Source organism: Piliocolobus tephrosceles, chromosome 16 (assembly GCF_002776525.5).
Source record: "Piliocolobus tephrosceles isolate RC106 chromosome 16, ASM277652v3, whole genome shotgun sequence".
NCBI classification, from domain to species: domain Eukaryota; kingdom Metazoa; phylum Chordata; class Mammalia; order Primates; family Cercopithecidae; genus Piliocolobus; species Piliocolobus tephrosceles.
Genome location: NC_045449.1, coordinates 54,006,010 through 54,021,927, shown reverse-complemented (window position 1 = coordinate 54,021,927; position 15,918 = coordinate 54,006,010). Strand labels below are relative to the sequence as shown.

At 54.9% G+C, this 15,918-nt stretch overlaps 2 protein-coding genes across 9 annotated transcripts in view; one reads left to right on the top strand and one right to left on the bottom strand.

The window, feature by feature from the left end:
• Positions 1 to 137: 137 nt before the first annotated feature.
• LOC116418482 (coiled-coil domain-containing protein 86-like) lies at positions 138 to 2,549 on the bottom strand. The gene has a single exon (XM_031934303.1). The coding sequence runs from the start codon at positions 1,771 to 1,773 to the stop codon at positions 1,189 to 1,191; it is 585 nt and encodes a 194-aa protein (XP_031790163.1). The 5' UTR covers positions 1,774 to 2,549; the 3' UTR covers positions 138 to 1,188.
• Positions 1,250 to 15,918, top strand: part of ARHGAP27 (Rho GTPase activating protein 27) — a 39,668-nt gene continuing 24,999 nt past the window's right edge. For 4 of the 8 annotated variants that reach the window (XR_002726205.3, XM_023191475.3, XM_023191473.3 and 1 more), the window contains exons 1-4: positions 1,252 to 1,439; positions 1,852 to 1,985; positions 2,431 to 2,562; positions 3,876 to 4,550. Coding sequence is in view for 6 of the 8 variants with exons in the window: in XM_023191475.3 (XP_023047243.1) it covers positions 3,894 to 4,550 (657 nt within the window). In the remaining 2 variants the exon portion in view is untranslated. Of the gene's footprint in view, positions 1,457 to 1,851; positions 1,986 to 2,430; positions 2,563 to 3,875; positions 4,551 to 15,918 lie in introns of all 8 variants that reach the window. The other 4 variants (XR_002726206.3, XM_023191472.3, XM_023191470.3 and 1 more) reach the window with 4 other exon arrangements.

Genomic DNA, 15,918 nt, shown 5'->3' with positions numbered 1-15,918 from the left:
ATGATGGTGCATGCCTGAAATCCCAGCTACTCAGGAAGCTGAGGCATGAAAACCACTTGAACCCGGAGGCGGAGGTTGCAGTGAGCAGAGATCTTGCTGCTGCACTCCAGCCTGGGCCACCACGAGACTCCGTCCTAAAAAAAAAAAATAGCTGATATATTGTGTGCGCTGGGCATGTGGTAAGCACTGCTTAGTGGACCTCATTTAATCCTCCCAATAATCCAGTGAAGTGGGTGTTACTATCCCGTTGATAGGAAAAAAAGCTGAGCTGCCGAGATAAGGCAGAGCTCCCAAGGCCTACCAGCCGCCAAGCAGCAGAGAGAGTGGGGCATCATACCTGCCTGACCCCACCAAAGACCATCACCACTGCAGCCGCTGCCTGGCTGTGCTGCAGACGGGGAGGCACCTAAAAGGTAGGGAGGGAGAGAAGATTCTTCAGCCACTATTTTCTAAGCATGTCAGGCACTGAAGACCGATGCTGAGCAAAGACCAATGCCGAGTTCTGCTGTGTGCCTACCCTGGAGGGTCCCAAGGTGCCACCAAGCCTCAGACACACTGAGATTCTCAGAGGAAGTGGGGACTCACGGGTGGGCAATGCCTAGCAGAGGCAAAGATAGGTAAGGGAGTTGCAGAATGAGTGTGGCCAGATTCAGCTTCCCACCCAACCCTGGGCCCCCAGGAGGTGGTGTCAAGAGGGGCCATGGCCTGGGATGTGGGCACTTCTTCCTTCCAGAACACTGGCCTGAATCAGCCAGCTCCCGGCACACACAGCCAGGTCCACAGGCACAACTGTTCCTTGGGGCCCCTGAAGGCAGGGGGTCTGCTGGGGCTGGGGCTTGTAAGGTCTGCAGTAAGTGCAGGCTCAGATCAGGGCGAGGCTGCTTGTCCAGAGAGGCAGAAAATTCCCAAACAGAAAACCCCCAAGGCGGAGGATCCTGGGGCTGGACTCCTGGAGGTTGTTCTGAGCTTACCCTGTGGACGGATTGGAGGGTGGCCCCCCTAACCCACAAGGATCAAGAGCGGGGTGGGGGATGGTGGGAGGGCAATCTGGCCAGGAGAAGCTACTGGGGAGGCTCCCGCCCTCCCCAGTCCCACTGTCTCAGCCCGGCGGCCTCTTCCTCCCTGGAGACAGCCAGGTGTGGCCCAGGATCCCGGGAAGGGCAGGGGAGGGGATGGCGTCTTCGCTCGTCAGGCGCTGGCCCGGCCCAGAGGGGACAGGAAGCCAGGACACCGGGGATTGTCTCTCGCAACCGCAGCCCAGCCCCAGTCCGGGAGGAAGTTCTGCCGGGCGCTCTCCGCCGGTGCCTCCCTGGTTATATTGTTGAACAGGAAACCCGGCAGCGCGGGAGCCGCGCGGTCGAGGAGGGAGCGCGGGACGCCGAGCCCACGCGCGCCTGCCGGGGCAAGTGGAGGCGAGGCCGGCGAGCAGACGCCCCGAGGTGCCCGGGCAAGCAGGGTCGGGAGTGGGACGCCGAGCGGGGTTTGGGGTAGGAGGTGGGGTGGGGGTAGGGAAAGGGGCAGAGTGGGGGAGGGAAGGGTGCGGCAGGTGGCGGGTTCGCACCCGGGAGCTCCGCGCGCCTGCTCCCCTTGTCTCCGTGCTGGGGCGGGAGCTGCGCGGGCCGCATCCCACGGGGAGGAGAAGGTAGGCGAAGGGCTGCCCTCCATCTGGGGGCGGGAGGGGAGCAGGCCCAGGCTCCCAGCGCCGGCCCAGGCTCCCAGCGCCGGCCCAGGCATTGACGCCGCTGTAGCTTGGGCAGTGGATGCAGGGGACATCCTGGCGACTGGTGCGCTCTTGAGCTCCAGGGATCCTCCCTGCTCCCCCAATCCCTCCCCTTCTCTGTGTTTCCCCAGGGTCGAGGAAGGAACCGAGGCCGGGTCTCCTTCTTATCCAGCCCGAGACACTGAGCTCCAGTGGGCGTCCCTGCGCTGGGAATCCCGCTCGGAGTTTTTCCAGGCCTGGCCGGGCTGCGTCGGGAAAGGCCCTGGTGAGGGAGGAGGTGGGCCCGGAGCGGGCGGGTCTGCAATCCTGTTGGAAGGGCTCGCAGTGGGTGATTCAAGGTGCAAATGACCTCCCCGGGAACGGGAACGCCCGCACGAGACAACCAGCCCCAGCCTGGCATTCCCAGAGCTGCGCACGGGAGGGACGCAGGGACTCCGAGACAGCAATCCAGGGGGGAGGGGTGGAGGGGGAAGGCGGAGCAGGGGCGGTCCCACCCTCCTTGGGCTCCACTCGCGACCCGCCAGTGCCCCTTCAGACGCAGCCGTCGCGGCTCCGGGTCCCGGCCTTCTGCTCTGGGCCTCGTCCCAATGCCCCCCGAGGTCCCCAGCAGAGGCATTCAGGCTCCTCCTCGCCCCGCCCAGACACGGCTGCTTTGGGTGTCGGTGACAGCACTCCTGAGCGTCCCTGTCCCTCTTCGCTCCACTTGCCAGCTCCGGTTCCGCGCAGCCTCTCCGGCCTCGCCCCTGGAAACCCCGCCCAGGGCGATGGTAGGGGCCTAACCTGCTGCCACCGCCGGCTCCGCCCACCCAGCCCATGGGCTCCCTGAGGCCCGCCCAGCCGACGTGAGTGCGCTGCGGGGTCCAGGGGGAAGGGGCGCTGGGGGAGTGTCCTCCTTGGGGTTTGTTGGCTCAGCTCTGGGCAGCTCGATGACCCCGCCTCCAGGGCCCAACGTGCTTAGTGACTCAGTTTACTCCCTTTCCTCGTCGAGGAACGCTTGACAAAGTGGCGAAGGAGCCCTGCAGAGGCCTCGGTTGGACCCTGCTCCTTCGGTCCCTCTGCCTCGGCAAGCGGCGGTCTCCTGGCCTCGGGTCCCGGCCAGCTTAGGGGGCAGGAGGAAGTGTGGTCAGTGTGGGACTTTGGATGGGCCATGCACTTCTGGAGAAAACCACCGACTCATGGCTTTGGTGAAGGGGCGCAGGCAGATTTAGTTAGGCTCTCCCCCACCCCTGACACCCGGGAGCGGGGCGGGAGCGGCGGAGAGGTTTGGGGGACCCTGCTCTGGGACTCCGCACTGATAGTCACTGTCTCAGAGTGCATTCTCCAGGAGCCACTCTCGTGGGGACACTGTAGAGGCCACAGGGCAGGTGGGCAGGCCGCAGGGGCAGGGCCTTTCTCAGGAGGCGGCGTGAGAGCCACAGAGCAGGGGGCGGTGCGGGCCGGGCTGGGCGGGTCGGGCTCGGGCTCACGTCTGCGGTGATGCAGCTGGGGAAAGAAAGAGAAACCGAGAGAACCGGTTTCCCCGCATTGGCAGCAGAGGCCTCTACATCAAGGCCCTTGGACTAAGCGGGGCAGGGACAGCCCCCAGGTAGAGCTGTTCGCTGGGCGCCGTGCAGAGCCCGCATCCCAACTCTGACCAGGGGGTCGGGGCGCAAACTCCTGGAGGGAGGCAGTGCTACCAGACCCTCTGCGGATTCTCTGAGGGCGGAAGGCGTCCAGGTGGGACAGGGCCGGGTAGCGGCAGTAAATGGGGTGTTCTTCCTACTTAACTGACGGGAAAAATAAGGCTCAGTCAACTATTAGGCAAGCGTGGTGTCAACCTTAGAGCAGGCAATCACCCCTTGTTTTAAAGCCAAGGCTTCCCTCCTAGTCGATTTGGACCAAGACAATCTCCCCACCGCAGGACTGAAGCAAGGGCCAAATCTTATAATCAACCCCACGGAACGAAGGGGTTGTCCTAATTCCAGCACTGAGTGTAAGAATGGAAGCCTTAGATGTGATTTTATGCAAGTTGCCATTTTAGAGATGGGAAAACTGAGGCCCGAAGGCAAACGGCGAGTGCAGGATCGGGACTCGAACCCAAGTCTGTCCCCGAGTGCTGGGCTATCCCGGGCTAGGTGGTCTTGACCTCCGCGGCCCTCCTTCTTGTTGCCTGCAGGAAAACGCCGCGGCCGCGATGGCGGCGGACGTGGAGGGGGACGTGTACGTGCTGGTGGAGCACCCCTTCGAGTACACGGGCAAGGACGGGCGCCGTGTGGCCATCCGGCCCAATGAGCGCTACCGCCTGCTGCGGCGCAGCACCGAGCACTGGTGGCACGTGCGGCGTGAGCCTGGTGGCCGCCCCTTCTACCTGCCCGCGCAGTACGTGCGCGAGCTGCCCGCGCTGGGCAACCCTGCCGCCGCCCCGCCGCCAGGTCCCCACCCGGGCCCCGCGGCTCCCGAGCCGCTGGCCTATGACTACCGGTTTGTGAGCGCGGCAGCGGCCACCGGCCCCGACGGCGCCCCCGCGGAGCCCAGAGGCCGAGCCAGCTCCTTGTGCGGCCCTGCGCAACGCGGCGCCGCGACCCAGCGCAGCAGCCTAGCGCCCGGCCTGCCCACCTGCCTGTACCTGCGGCCTGCGGCGCCCGTGCGGCCCGCGCAGTCCCTGGACGACCTGGCGCGCGCCGCCGTCTCGCCTCCCTGCGGCCTCCTAGGAAGCAGCGGCACCTTCAAGGCCTGCAGCGTGGCGGGCTCCTGGGTGTGCCCGCGGCCCCTGGCGCGCAGCGACTCAGAGAACGTCTACGAGGTCATCCAGGACGTGCACGGCCCGCCGCGGGAGGAGAGAGCGGAGCAGGTACCACCCCGGGAGCGGGGACGGTGGGACGCGGAGGCGGGGAGGCGCGCTGGCGACCGCGTCCGCACGGAGCCGGGGCTCGAGGAGACCCGCTCCGCTCAGCGTCGGGCACGACGCCCACCTCTGTCTGAAGACTGCGGATGAGCGCCCTCTCCCCAACCGCGAAACGCGAGCGGTGCAGGCCCCGAGTCCCTCATCAGCAATTCCCAAAGTTCCTTGGAAGCCCAGAGGTTTTTCGTAATCCAATTGGTGGCAAAATTGCGCTTGAACTGATGTGAGGCTGTTGGTGGTCTGTATTTATCGCACTTGTGTAAATATTCATGTTTCGCTGCAGAAAAGGAAATGAGCCCGATGGTCTGCTGCTGCCCCAAGCCCTGCTGGGAGGTTATATAACCTATAGCAGGTGTGTGCCCCATATTATCTTTCCAAGTCCCAGCTGTTGTGTATTCCGAAGCGCATCTGGGCACAGAACGGGGCGTTGCTGGCCTGCCCCAGCTCAACCGCCTTGCCCGTCTCCCAGGATCCTGGGGTCAGATGAGAGGGTGGATGTGAAAGTCAGGCGTCTGCTTCCCTTTCAGGGTGCTTCCAGCATTTCAGTTCCTTTTTTTAAAGAACTCTTGATGGGTTTGTTTCAGAAAGATGTCCGGTTAAGTGAGGTTGTTTTCTCCCCCCTCTTCAGAGTCCAGTTGTGTTAATCTGGGAAATCGAAAATAGAGCACGTCTTACATCCTCAGAACACTCTGGGCGACCCTGACATTTTGAACTTTAGGAACTTTTCAGGGAGGGGCAGCCCGAGGGGAAAAAAGGATGCTCAGAACCGTTCTGCCATCTGCCACCGGCCGTGTCTTGTGATGATCTAGAGGCAGTTCCCTTCCTCACTCAGGGTCTCAGTTTGTTCTTCAGCCCAAAGGGAGGGGGTGGACAGATGACCTCTGAACCTTGGGAGCCCCTGATTTCTTTCGCTGTGCCTGATGTCATTACCATGAACATTGATGCCCACCGTGTGCCAGGACTGAGTCTGGGATGCCCAGACGAAGGAGACACCCCTCCGTAGGTCCGCTGCTGGGTCTTCCCTCTGCCCGTCTGGTTACAATGCAGAGCTCAGGTTTTGAGACTAGGGAAAGGGGAACTGGACTCTGCTGGGTCACCTGCCAGCTGCTGACAGCCACTTACACGCAAGGACGCTCCCCTGGACCCAGCGTCCTTTGGCACGATATTTGTAATATTTGTAAGCACAATATTTAAGGATTAGGGTTGTGAGCCTTAAACGAGGTAAGGCTTCGAAGCGCTTGGCAGCAGCAGGGGGTCCACCCGGACTGGGTCGTCCTCGTTTGGCTTCCCTGGGTCTCCGCCGCCTTCCCTCGGGCTTCTGCAGCGGCAGCCCGCCGCCTTGTGGCCAGGGTGGAGAACGGCACCCGGCGGGCGGGGCTGGGCACCGCGGCGGGTTCCTGTCTCGCGCCCCTGCCAGCCGGCCAGGCAGCTTCTCTGGGATGGGTGGTTGGATCCCAGCGCTCTTCCCTCGCAGCACCCCTCCGTTTCCTGCGCAGGTTCCCGGTGGCGCACTTCCGGGCCTCTCCACATTCTCTGTCCTGGTGACGGTGGGAGGGTGCTTGCCCATCTGAGCGGAGTCCCTGGAGGTGGGGGAATGGCCTTGCTCTTTGAACCTCGCATCTGGCCCAGGGTCTGGCTCAAACAGAATGCACAGAGAGTGTATGTTGAGGAGGTCAGAGGTGTGGCAGCCCTTTACCTATGAGCCAGGGCTCTATAGGTCTGCCCAAGGGCCAACACCCAAGGCCCCAGGACAAAAGGGGAAGGAGACTGCCCAGGTCCTGACATCTCCTGAGAAGACGGATCACCCCGGCTGCCAGAGCGCCTGCCAGGTGGCCCCTCTACCCATCCTTCCTCCAGCTCCCAGCAGGTTCCCAGGTGCAGTGGCATCTGGAAGGAGGGGCACCGGTGATGGGGCCAGGGGACTTACCCGGGGGGAGCTAGGACATTGGCCAGGGACAGGAAGCTCCCTGGCCTCGCCTGTGGCCCTAATTCACTGTGTGACCTCCACAAGTCACCTTGCATCTCTGGTCCTGTTTCCTTCCCTGTGCAATGGGTGCAATAAAACCACATTCCCTGCACGGAGCTTTATTCAAGAGGCAGCTGTGGGTCTCCCTGGTGCTCCACCCCCAACAAAGTCCAGGGTAGGGAGTTGCTTCTGCCCTCCAAGGGAACCCCACCCCTGCTCTTAGTTGTCCCAGGTGGCATTTACTCACCATGACCCTCCAGGCCCATTCACTTGTTCATTAGGCATGAACTAGCTAAATACCTGCCAAGCCCTGGTGAGCCTTTGGATCTAAAGAGGACTGAGGCACAGCCACGGTCCTAGGGGACTCACCCACTTGGATAGGAGGCCAGCAAGAGAAGACATGGGGCTGGGGCTCAGAGTGGAGCATGGGGTTGAGAGTGGGTACCCACCGGGGCAGGGCCTCATGGGCCCTTGCCAAGAATGTGCATGTTATCCTGCAGCTGCTGTAAGGCTTTTAGCAGAGACAGGAGTGGGACTGAGAAAAAAATCCCTGTGGCCGGGGCTTCAAGAATGGCCAAATGTCTTGGTGGTCTCGTGGGCATGTGGTGGTAACAGAGGTTTGGAAGGTGGATGGGCAGGGTCTGGGGGCCGAGGGAGGTAGGAGGGAAATCGGGTTGAGTTCTAGATTCGCGGCTGGCATTCGTGGGCAGAAAGTGGTGCTGCTTACTGAGGGGGGGATGACTTGGGGAGAAGTGGGGTGGAGAAAAGATGGGGCCTCCTGGATTTAGGTGCCAGACAAAGGGAAGAGAAGCATGAGAGTGCTGGCTCAGAGGCTAAGAAGTGTCCAGAAGAAGGACGCACAGGAAGGTCACGTGAGAGAAAGGCCATATAACACTTATCCGAAGTGGCCACTAGAAGCTCAGCGGGTCAGGGGGGTGCTGAAGGCAGAGGGTAGTGGTCAAGAGAGAAGTGAGTGTGCAATCTGAGCATGGGGACAACGGGCAGGAGAGAGACACCGTGTGGCCAGAGGGGGTGTAGGTCATGGATGGAAACGTGGTCCCCAGGTTCAGGTGGGTGGGCAGGAGATAGGGAGGCTGAAGATGGGGAGGAGGTCATTGCTGAGAAGGGATCTCAGAAGAAAGTGGGTGCAGAACAGAGGGGGCAGGATGGGGGGATGGCAGTGGCATGGGGGCACTGGGGAGTGTGTGGGGACGCCCGTCTGTCAGGCAGCAGCTCAGGGCTTAGGGCAGGCTACCGGGCAGGGCCAGGGACCCCCAGAACAGAGGAGCTCATGCCATGGATGGTGTTTTACAGCCTTGCCACTCCCCATGCACTCTAGTCGCACATATTGAGCACTTGGGGTGGGCTGGTCACCGTGCTGGACACTGGGGACAAAGTGTGGTAAGACACGGTCCCAAGGGGCTAAGAATCCTGTGGGCTCTTGCTCAAAGGCTTGTACCCAGGGTTAAGCTCCCAGCAGCTTGGAAAGGAAGCATGGGCACCTCCATTTGCCCTGAGTACAGAGGTTCAGGGAGGTTTAGTGGCAGGATGAAGCTCACACAGCCAGGAAGTGGCTGTGTCCAGAACAGTTCCAGGCCCCCTGACCCAAAGCCCCACCCTGGCCACCAGGTTCAGTTTCAGCCTGGTGGCCTTTAGGGTTGGCCACCATGTTCCCTTCGGCAAGAACAGTACAAGCTGAAGGCAGGCATGTGCTCCTTCTTCTGAGCATCCTGTGTGCCCAGCCCTGCTGTGGAAGAGTTGATGTCCCAGGAGAGGGGCATCTCCTGTTCTCTTGCTGCCCAGGAGAGGGCAGAAGCAAACCCTTCTGAGAGGGGAGAGAGGGAGACAGGGGAGGTAAGCAGGGATGACTCCTCCCCTCCCGCAAAGAGGCCACTCAGGGAGCCCTGGGAAGCCAGTCCAAAGCCAGTGCAATAAAGGGGACTCTGAAACTCTTCCTGTGGCTGTGGTCCTGACTCTGAAACTCTTCCCGTGGCTGTGGTCCTGACTCTGGGATTTCAGGGTGCGGTCACCATCCCCGCCGAGGGTGGGAAGGCCCAGGCAGGTGGAGCTGGCCTGGAGCCCGCCCCTGTTGCTGGAGCATTGGCCGCTGGGAGGGAAGTTCCAGCCAGGCCGCTGCACCTTCTTATACAAGCAGCCCTGGAGGCGCCGCACCTGAGCTGGCAGCCCCAACTGGAAGGAGCCTGGGGCCTTCATTCCTCCTCCTCTGCTGGGAACTGTGAGTGAGCCCTCGCCCCTGGGGGACTAGAGGGCGGCCACAGCAGTTTCCCCACTGTCCCCTCCCTTTTCCGAATCCTAAAACCCACCTGGGGGCCCCTCCTCTCTGGATCCAGGCCCAGCACCCAGGCAGCCAGAGCCACTGTGATTGAGAGAAAGGAACTGGCCTTGGGACAGACCCACCTGTTCCCATTCGGGGCCAGCTAGGTGGCCTTTGGCAAGGGGGGTTGGTAACAGCAGGAAGCTGAGGCCAAGTTGAGGGGACTCCAGCTAGCCCCTTGATCGCACTCCCTCCTCCAGCAACCCCCACCCCCACCCCCCAGCTGGGGCAGCCGCCCTGGGGTGGCTCTGCCGGTTTCTTTACACCTGACCCAGTTCCCTCCCAGTGGCTCACCTGCAGCCCCGGGCTGTCCCAGGAGCCCTCTGCCTAGGACCTGACGTAGGAGACAGCAGCTTCTTGGGTCCCCCTCCCCCCCCCCCCCCCCATTGCTGTCCCCCCCGAGATCTCCCCGCCCCCCCCCCCCCCCCCCCCCCCCCCCCCCCAGGCCCCCTGATCTCTTGGGGTCTTGCTGGAGCCTGTGCCTGGTTCTCACCTCTTGGTCCCTGGCTCCCTTCAGCCCCCAAGGGCCTGAGATGGGCCCCAGGACAAGCCCACCTGCCCCGCACTTCCTTCCCAAGACTCAGCAGTTGGCCTCACTCTAGACCTATCTTTTGTAATGTTTATTTCAATGGTTTTGGGGAGCAGGTGGTGTTTGGTTACATGGATAAGTTCTTTAGTGGCGATTTCTGAGATTTTGGTGCTCCTGTCACCCAAGTGGTGTGCACCGTACCCAGTGTGTGTAGTCTTTTATCCCTCACACCCCTCCCACCCTTTCCCTCACTCCCAATTCCCCAAAGTCCATTATATCATTCTTAGGCCTTTACATCCTCATAGCTTAGCTCCTCTTTTCTCTGCCCCTCTTAGAGCTGACTGTGTCCAGTACAGGGAGGGGTGGGCATCGTACTGAATGCCAGCCTGGATGGGTGGTCAATGCCAGGCCCTGGGGAATGGGAAGGTCCATGATCATGACCAGGGGGCAGCTGCTAACCAGGAATGTGGCCAGGGCTCCATGCCTGAATGATGGGGAGATTCGGAGCTGGATCTGTGCTGGGGAGTGAGAGGTCAGCGGCTGTTGGTTCATATTGAAAGGGAAACAGGGCTGCCAGGACTAGGGCTCTGGGGCACAGGGGCACAGGTGCTCTTGCTAAAATTTGGGAAGCTGCGTTTCCAGATTGCAGAAGGATTCTAGTGTTGAGGGAACTTCCAGAGATGTTGCCTGGGCCTGCAGGATCTTTCTATCCAGCCCAGGCTCCTGCGGGTGCCCACCCTGCCTCCTTGCCTTCTCCTGGCTGCGGGTCCCCTGTGAGGCATGAAGGGAGGGGGACAGGGGCCCCTGTCCAGGCCTCCATGTCTGTCTAGGGACTGGGCCAGAGAGAGGAAGCAGAGGTAGCAGAAGATCCTGCCTGCAGAATCCTCCCAGCCTCCCCCTTCCTTTCTCCTCCTTGGCCCAGTTAAACGTGTAAATTACTACTCCCTCCCTATAAAAATCGCTTAACTCCATTACAAATATTTGAATAATAGGAGGAAATCTCAATCGAATGACTGTTAGCCTGTTGGTTTCTTCCCATTTATTCTGCCTTCTTATGAGTATGTCGGGCAGCTCCTGTAGAGACATCACAGAGTAATGACAATTGTGCCTTCTGCTTTTCCATTTACCGTATTCACCTAGTCAGTGAATGTCAGCTGCTGTACTGGTGACTAGGGAGCAATGAAAAATAAAGGATGGTTCCTGCCCTCAGGTAGCTTACTGTCCAGGAGAAATTGAATAGCAGATCCAGTTATGATATGGTATGGTATGGCAGTTATGGTATGGCAGATATGATATGATATGACGCGTCTGTAAAGAGCTGTTGGGGGCATGTTGGAGGAGCCGCCCCCCCCCCAGAATCTTGTTGGCAAGAGGGAAGTCCAGGAGTGCTTCCTGGAGGAGGAAGGTGTTAGCAGAGATGAATTCAAAAGGTTTCTACAATTCCCTCTAGTGAAACCCTCTGGACCTGGTGCCTTTTTCAGTGGCAGATTTTTTTTCTCATCAGTGGTAATTAGTTTATTTAAGTTTCTACTCACCTTCTGGTTAATTTTGGCCATTTTATATTTTACTAGGAAAGCATTCATTTTCTCCAGATGTGTAAACTCTCCACTTTTAAAATTTATTATGAATTTCTTTGTGACCAAGTAAATGATTTCTCTAAGTTTTTCATAGACATGTAAGAAAAATGCATATTTTCTTTTTTAATTTTAATTTTAATTTTATTTTTTTGAGATGGAGTCTTACCCTGTCACCCAGGCTGGAGTGCAGTGGCATGGTCTCAGCTCACCGTAACCTCCACCTCCTGGGTTCAAGCGATTCTCTTGCCTCAGCCTATGAGTAGCTGGGATTATCAGTGTGTGCCACCATGCCTGGCTGATTTATGTATTTTTAGTAGAGAGAGGATTTTGCCATGTTGGCCAGGTTGGTCTGGAACTCCTGACCTCAAGTGATCCACCCGCCTCAGCCTCCCAAAGTGCTGGGATTACAGGTGTGAGCCACCACACCTGGCCGGAAAAAAATGCATATTTTCTATTTAAGGGATATAAGGTACTATCTGCATTAAATCAAGTTTATTGATTATATTATTCAAACTTTCATTTCCTTTGTATCCTTTGCTTGGGGGCAGGGGTCTTTTACTCTAATTCTGATAGAGATGTGTTATGTTAAACCTTCCACTCAAATGTTCTCTATAAAGTTCTTCTGGTGCTTTTCCTAGTTTTTGCTTTTTATATTTAACTACGGTGCTGTTGGGAGCATGCAGATTTAAAGTGTTCTGTCGGTACAAATTGTGCTTTTCTTTCTTTTTTTTTTTTTTTTTTTTTTGAGATGGAGTCTTGCTCTGTCGCCCAGGCTGGAGTGCAGTGGCCAGTGGCCGGATCTCAGCTCACTGCAAGCTCCGCCTCCCGGGTTTACACCATTCTCCTGCCTCAGCCTCCGGAGTAGCTGGGACTACAGGCGCCCGCCACCTGGCCCGGCTAGTTTTTTGTATTTTTTAGTAGAGGCAGGGTTTCACCGTATTAGCCAGGATGGTCTCGGTCTCCTGACCTCGTGATCTGCCCGTCTCGGCCTCCCAGAGTGCTGGGATTACAGGCTTGAGCCACCGCGCCCGGCCCCAAATTGTGCTTTTCTATCATTGCACAGTGTCCCTCTTTATCCTATTATAGTGCTTAGCCTTAAATTTCACCCTTCTATTGTTAATATGACCACTTCTTACTTTACTTTATTTTTTTTTTGCACTTGCTTAGCATTATTTTATTTTCTACCATTATCATTTTTTGAAACTACTAATTTCTTGCATATGTCACATCACTGTTTTGTTTTGTTTGAGACAGGGTCTGCCTCTGTTGCCCCGGCTGGAGTGCAATGGTGTGATCATGGCTCCCTGCAGCCTCAACCTCCCTAGCTGAGGCAATTCTCCCACCTCAGCACCCTGAGAACCTGGGACCACAGGCCGGCATGACACCATGCCCAGCTAATTTTTTTTTTTTTTTTTTTTTGTATTTTTTGTAGAGATGGAGTTTCTTCATGTTGCCCATCACCACTGTATTTTTGTTATTTTCATGTTTTTTTTTGTTTGTATGTTTTTTGAGATGGAGTCTTCCTCTGTCACTTAGCCTGGTGTGCGGTGGTACAATCTCGGCTCACTGCAACCTCCACCTCCTAGGTTCAAGTGATTCTCCTGCCTCCACCTCCTGATTAACTGGGATTACAGGCACACGCCACCACATCCAGCTAATTTTTGTATTTTTAGTAGAGACAGGGTTTCACCACATTGGTCAGGCTGGTTTCAAACTCCTGACCTCAGGTGATCCACCTGCTTGGCCCTCCCAAAGTACTGGGATTACAGGTGTGAGCCACTGCGCCCAGCCTATCACTGCATTTTTAAACCCAAGCTGACTCTTTGTCTTTTAGTGGGAGAATTCAATCTGTTCACATTTCGTTTAACAGTTGATCTACTGTACTTGATTTGATTACCTTTGGCTTATTTTACATTTATTGGTTTACCTTGCAGTTTTTTCCCTCTGATCTGGTTATCCATTTCCTTTTTCTTCCCATTACACTTTCCATTTCATTACTGGCAGCTGTCTCTTCTCTGGGGTTCCTAATCAAATACATATTCTTTAGCACTTTCCTTGATGGGGATTCTTTTCTCAGCGCCCTCATCTGGAAGTTACAGAACCTGTCACTCTGTAGACTCGGGTCTTTTTTCAGCTTAGGAACATCTATTTGTTACTTGATTTGATTCTTGTTTCTTTATTTTTTATTTTTTTTTGAGACAAGGTCTTACTCTGCCACTCAGGCTGGAGTGCTGTGGCACGATCACGGCTCACTGCAACCTCGACCTCCTGGGTTCAAGTGATCCTTCCACTTCAGCCTTCTGAGAAGCTGGGAATACAGGCGCCCGCCACCACGCCCAGCTAATTTTGTTTGTAGTTTTTGGAGAGACAAGGTTTCGCCACGTTGCCCAGGCTGGTCTTAAATTTCTGGACTCGAGCAATCTGCCTGCCTCCGCCTCCCAAAGTTCTGGGATTACAGGCGTGGGCCACCGCGCTCGTCCTGTTGCTTGATTATTGTTTCTTTCACCACCTTTCCTTTCCTTTGCATATGAGCACTCCTGACTGGGTCCCCCGTTTATCTTTGGCGTCTTTATTTCATTCTTGGTGTACTTTTCTCTGAGGTTTGATATTTCTTCTTGACCTTCCAGGCTGCAAATTTGAATCTCAAGAGTGAATTTCTTCTCCTTCAACTAGTACAATGAATTCTAAAAATCAGTCCTTTTTTTTTTTTTTTTAGACGGAATCTTGCTTTGTGACCCAAGCTGAGCTGCAGTGGTGTGATCTCTGCTCACTGCAAGCTCCGCCTCCTGGATTCACACCATTCTTCTGCCTCAGCCTCCCGAGTAGCTGGGATTACAGGTGCCCGCCACCACACCCGGCTAATTTTTTGTATTTTTAGTAGAGATGGGGTTTCACCGTGTTAGCCAGGGTGGTCTCGATCTCTTGACCTCGTGATCCGCCCACCTCAGCCTCCCAAAGTGCTGGGATTACAGGTGTGAGCCGCCACGCCCGGTCAAAATCAGTCCTTTTTAAAAACTCTGCTTGATTCGAGTCTCCTTAAGAGTTTGTATTTGGCCGGGCGCGGTGGCTCAAGCCTGTAATCCCAGCACTTTGGGAGGCCGAGACGGGCGGATCACGAGGTCAGGAGATCGAAACCATCCTGGCTAACACGGTGAAACCCCATCTCTACTAAAAAATACCAAAAAAAATAAAAACTAGCTGGGCGAGGTGGCGGGCGCCTGTAGTCCCAGCTACTCCGGATGCTGAGGCAGGAGAATGGAGGGAACCCGGGAGGCGGAGCTTGCAGTGAGCTGAGATCCTGCCACTGCACTCCAGCCAGGCGACACAGCGAGACTCCGTCTCAAAAAAAAAAAAAAAAAAAAAAAAAAGAGTTTGTATTCAAGTTGTAATTGCATTCTCCAGCCCTCTATTTTGCCAATAGCCTTGAATTTATTTTACTAGGTAGTATATTTACAAGTATTTTTAAAATCAAAACAGTATTTTAAAGTCTATAGTAAAAATCTCACGTGTACCTTGTTTCCCTGCTCTGTTCTCCCTCACCTCAAAAGTCACCGCTTTCATTCATTCTTTCTTAATTCTTCCAAAGTTTCTGAGTACAAACAAGTATGACTACGACTCTGATTACTAAATTTTCTCTCTCTTAAGCAACACAGTCCTGTGTGTAAAACAAGGTTAAAAACACACACACACACACACACCACAGCAAAACAAAAAAACAACCTTGTTTACTTTTTGTTTTATTTATTTCTTTGACAATGTATCTTGGAGATTGTACCTAGAGAGCTTGTGTCTCCTTCCCTACAACTACAGATAATCCATTTTACCAGTCTCCTGTTTACTGGCACGTGGAATGTTTCCCATTTTTTGCTGTTACAGCAATGCCATAATGAGTACCCTTTTACATATGTACAGGTAGAAGTAGGAAAAATTCCAGAAGTGGGATTTTGGGGTCAAAAGGTAAATAATAGATATTTGATGGGTATGTCCCATGAGGCGTATACCAATTTGCCCTCACCAACACAAATTAGAGTGTCTAGTCCCCAAAGCCTTGCCAACTGACTGTTGTCAAACTTTTGTTTTCTGCCAACCTGACCATAAAATGTATTATCTTAAGGTACTTTAAATTTGCATTTCTCTTTCCAGTAAGATTATCTTTTCGTATATTTAAGGGCTGTTTGTTCCACGCCCCCCCCCCCCCCTTTTTTTTTCTGTGAATGGTCTACTTATATCCTTTGCCTGTTTCTGTATTGAGTTGTCGGTTTTTTTTCTTATTGAGTTATAGTACCTTTTTCTATACGAGGGAAAATAGCCCTTTGTCTGTTATTACTAGTTGTAATCCCCTCCCTCACCCTGATTGTCTTTTGACTCTGTTAATAGCATTATTTTGCCATGCAAGTTTTCTTAAAGTATACTTATGTAGTCTGATGTATCACTCGTTTATTTTATGGCTTTTATATTTTGAGTCTTTGTTACAAAGTCTTTTATATATATATACACACAGCATATTTAAGTCTTTTATATATACACACACACAGAGCATAGTTTATATTATATATATTTATATATATGTACAGCATATTGAAGTCTTTTATATATATAGACATAAAATATATAGGCTTATATATATGTATATACATACAGCATATTAGATTTTGTTTTCTTCTTTGATTATATTTATGGCTTCATTTTTAAAAATTTAAATCTTTAATCCTTTGAGGGTTATTGTGGATGGACTGAGTGAGATGTGGACCCTCTCTTGTGTATATACGTGTTTATTTATTTGTTTATCTTTGGATGGGCAGTCAGTTGTCCTGTGGCCTTTCACTGACAAGTTTGTCTTTCCCCATCACCTGTGATGGCATCTTTAGTGCGTCCTGGGTCCCGGCTGTGCTGGGGTCTGGTGGCGGTGG

Bases quoted from the DNA above. Each gene is read 5' to 3' on its own strand.
- LOC116418482 (XM_031934303.1), bottom strand. From the start codon at position 1,773: ATGTCCCCTGCATCCACTGCCCAAGCTACAGCGGCGTCAATGCCTGGG.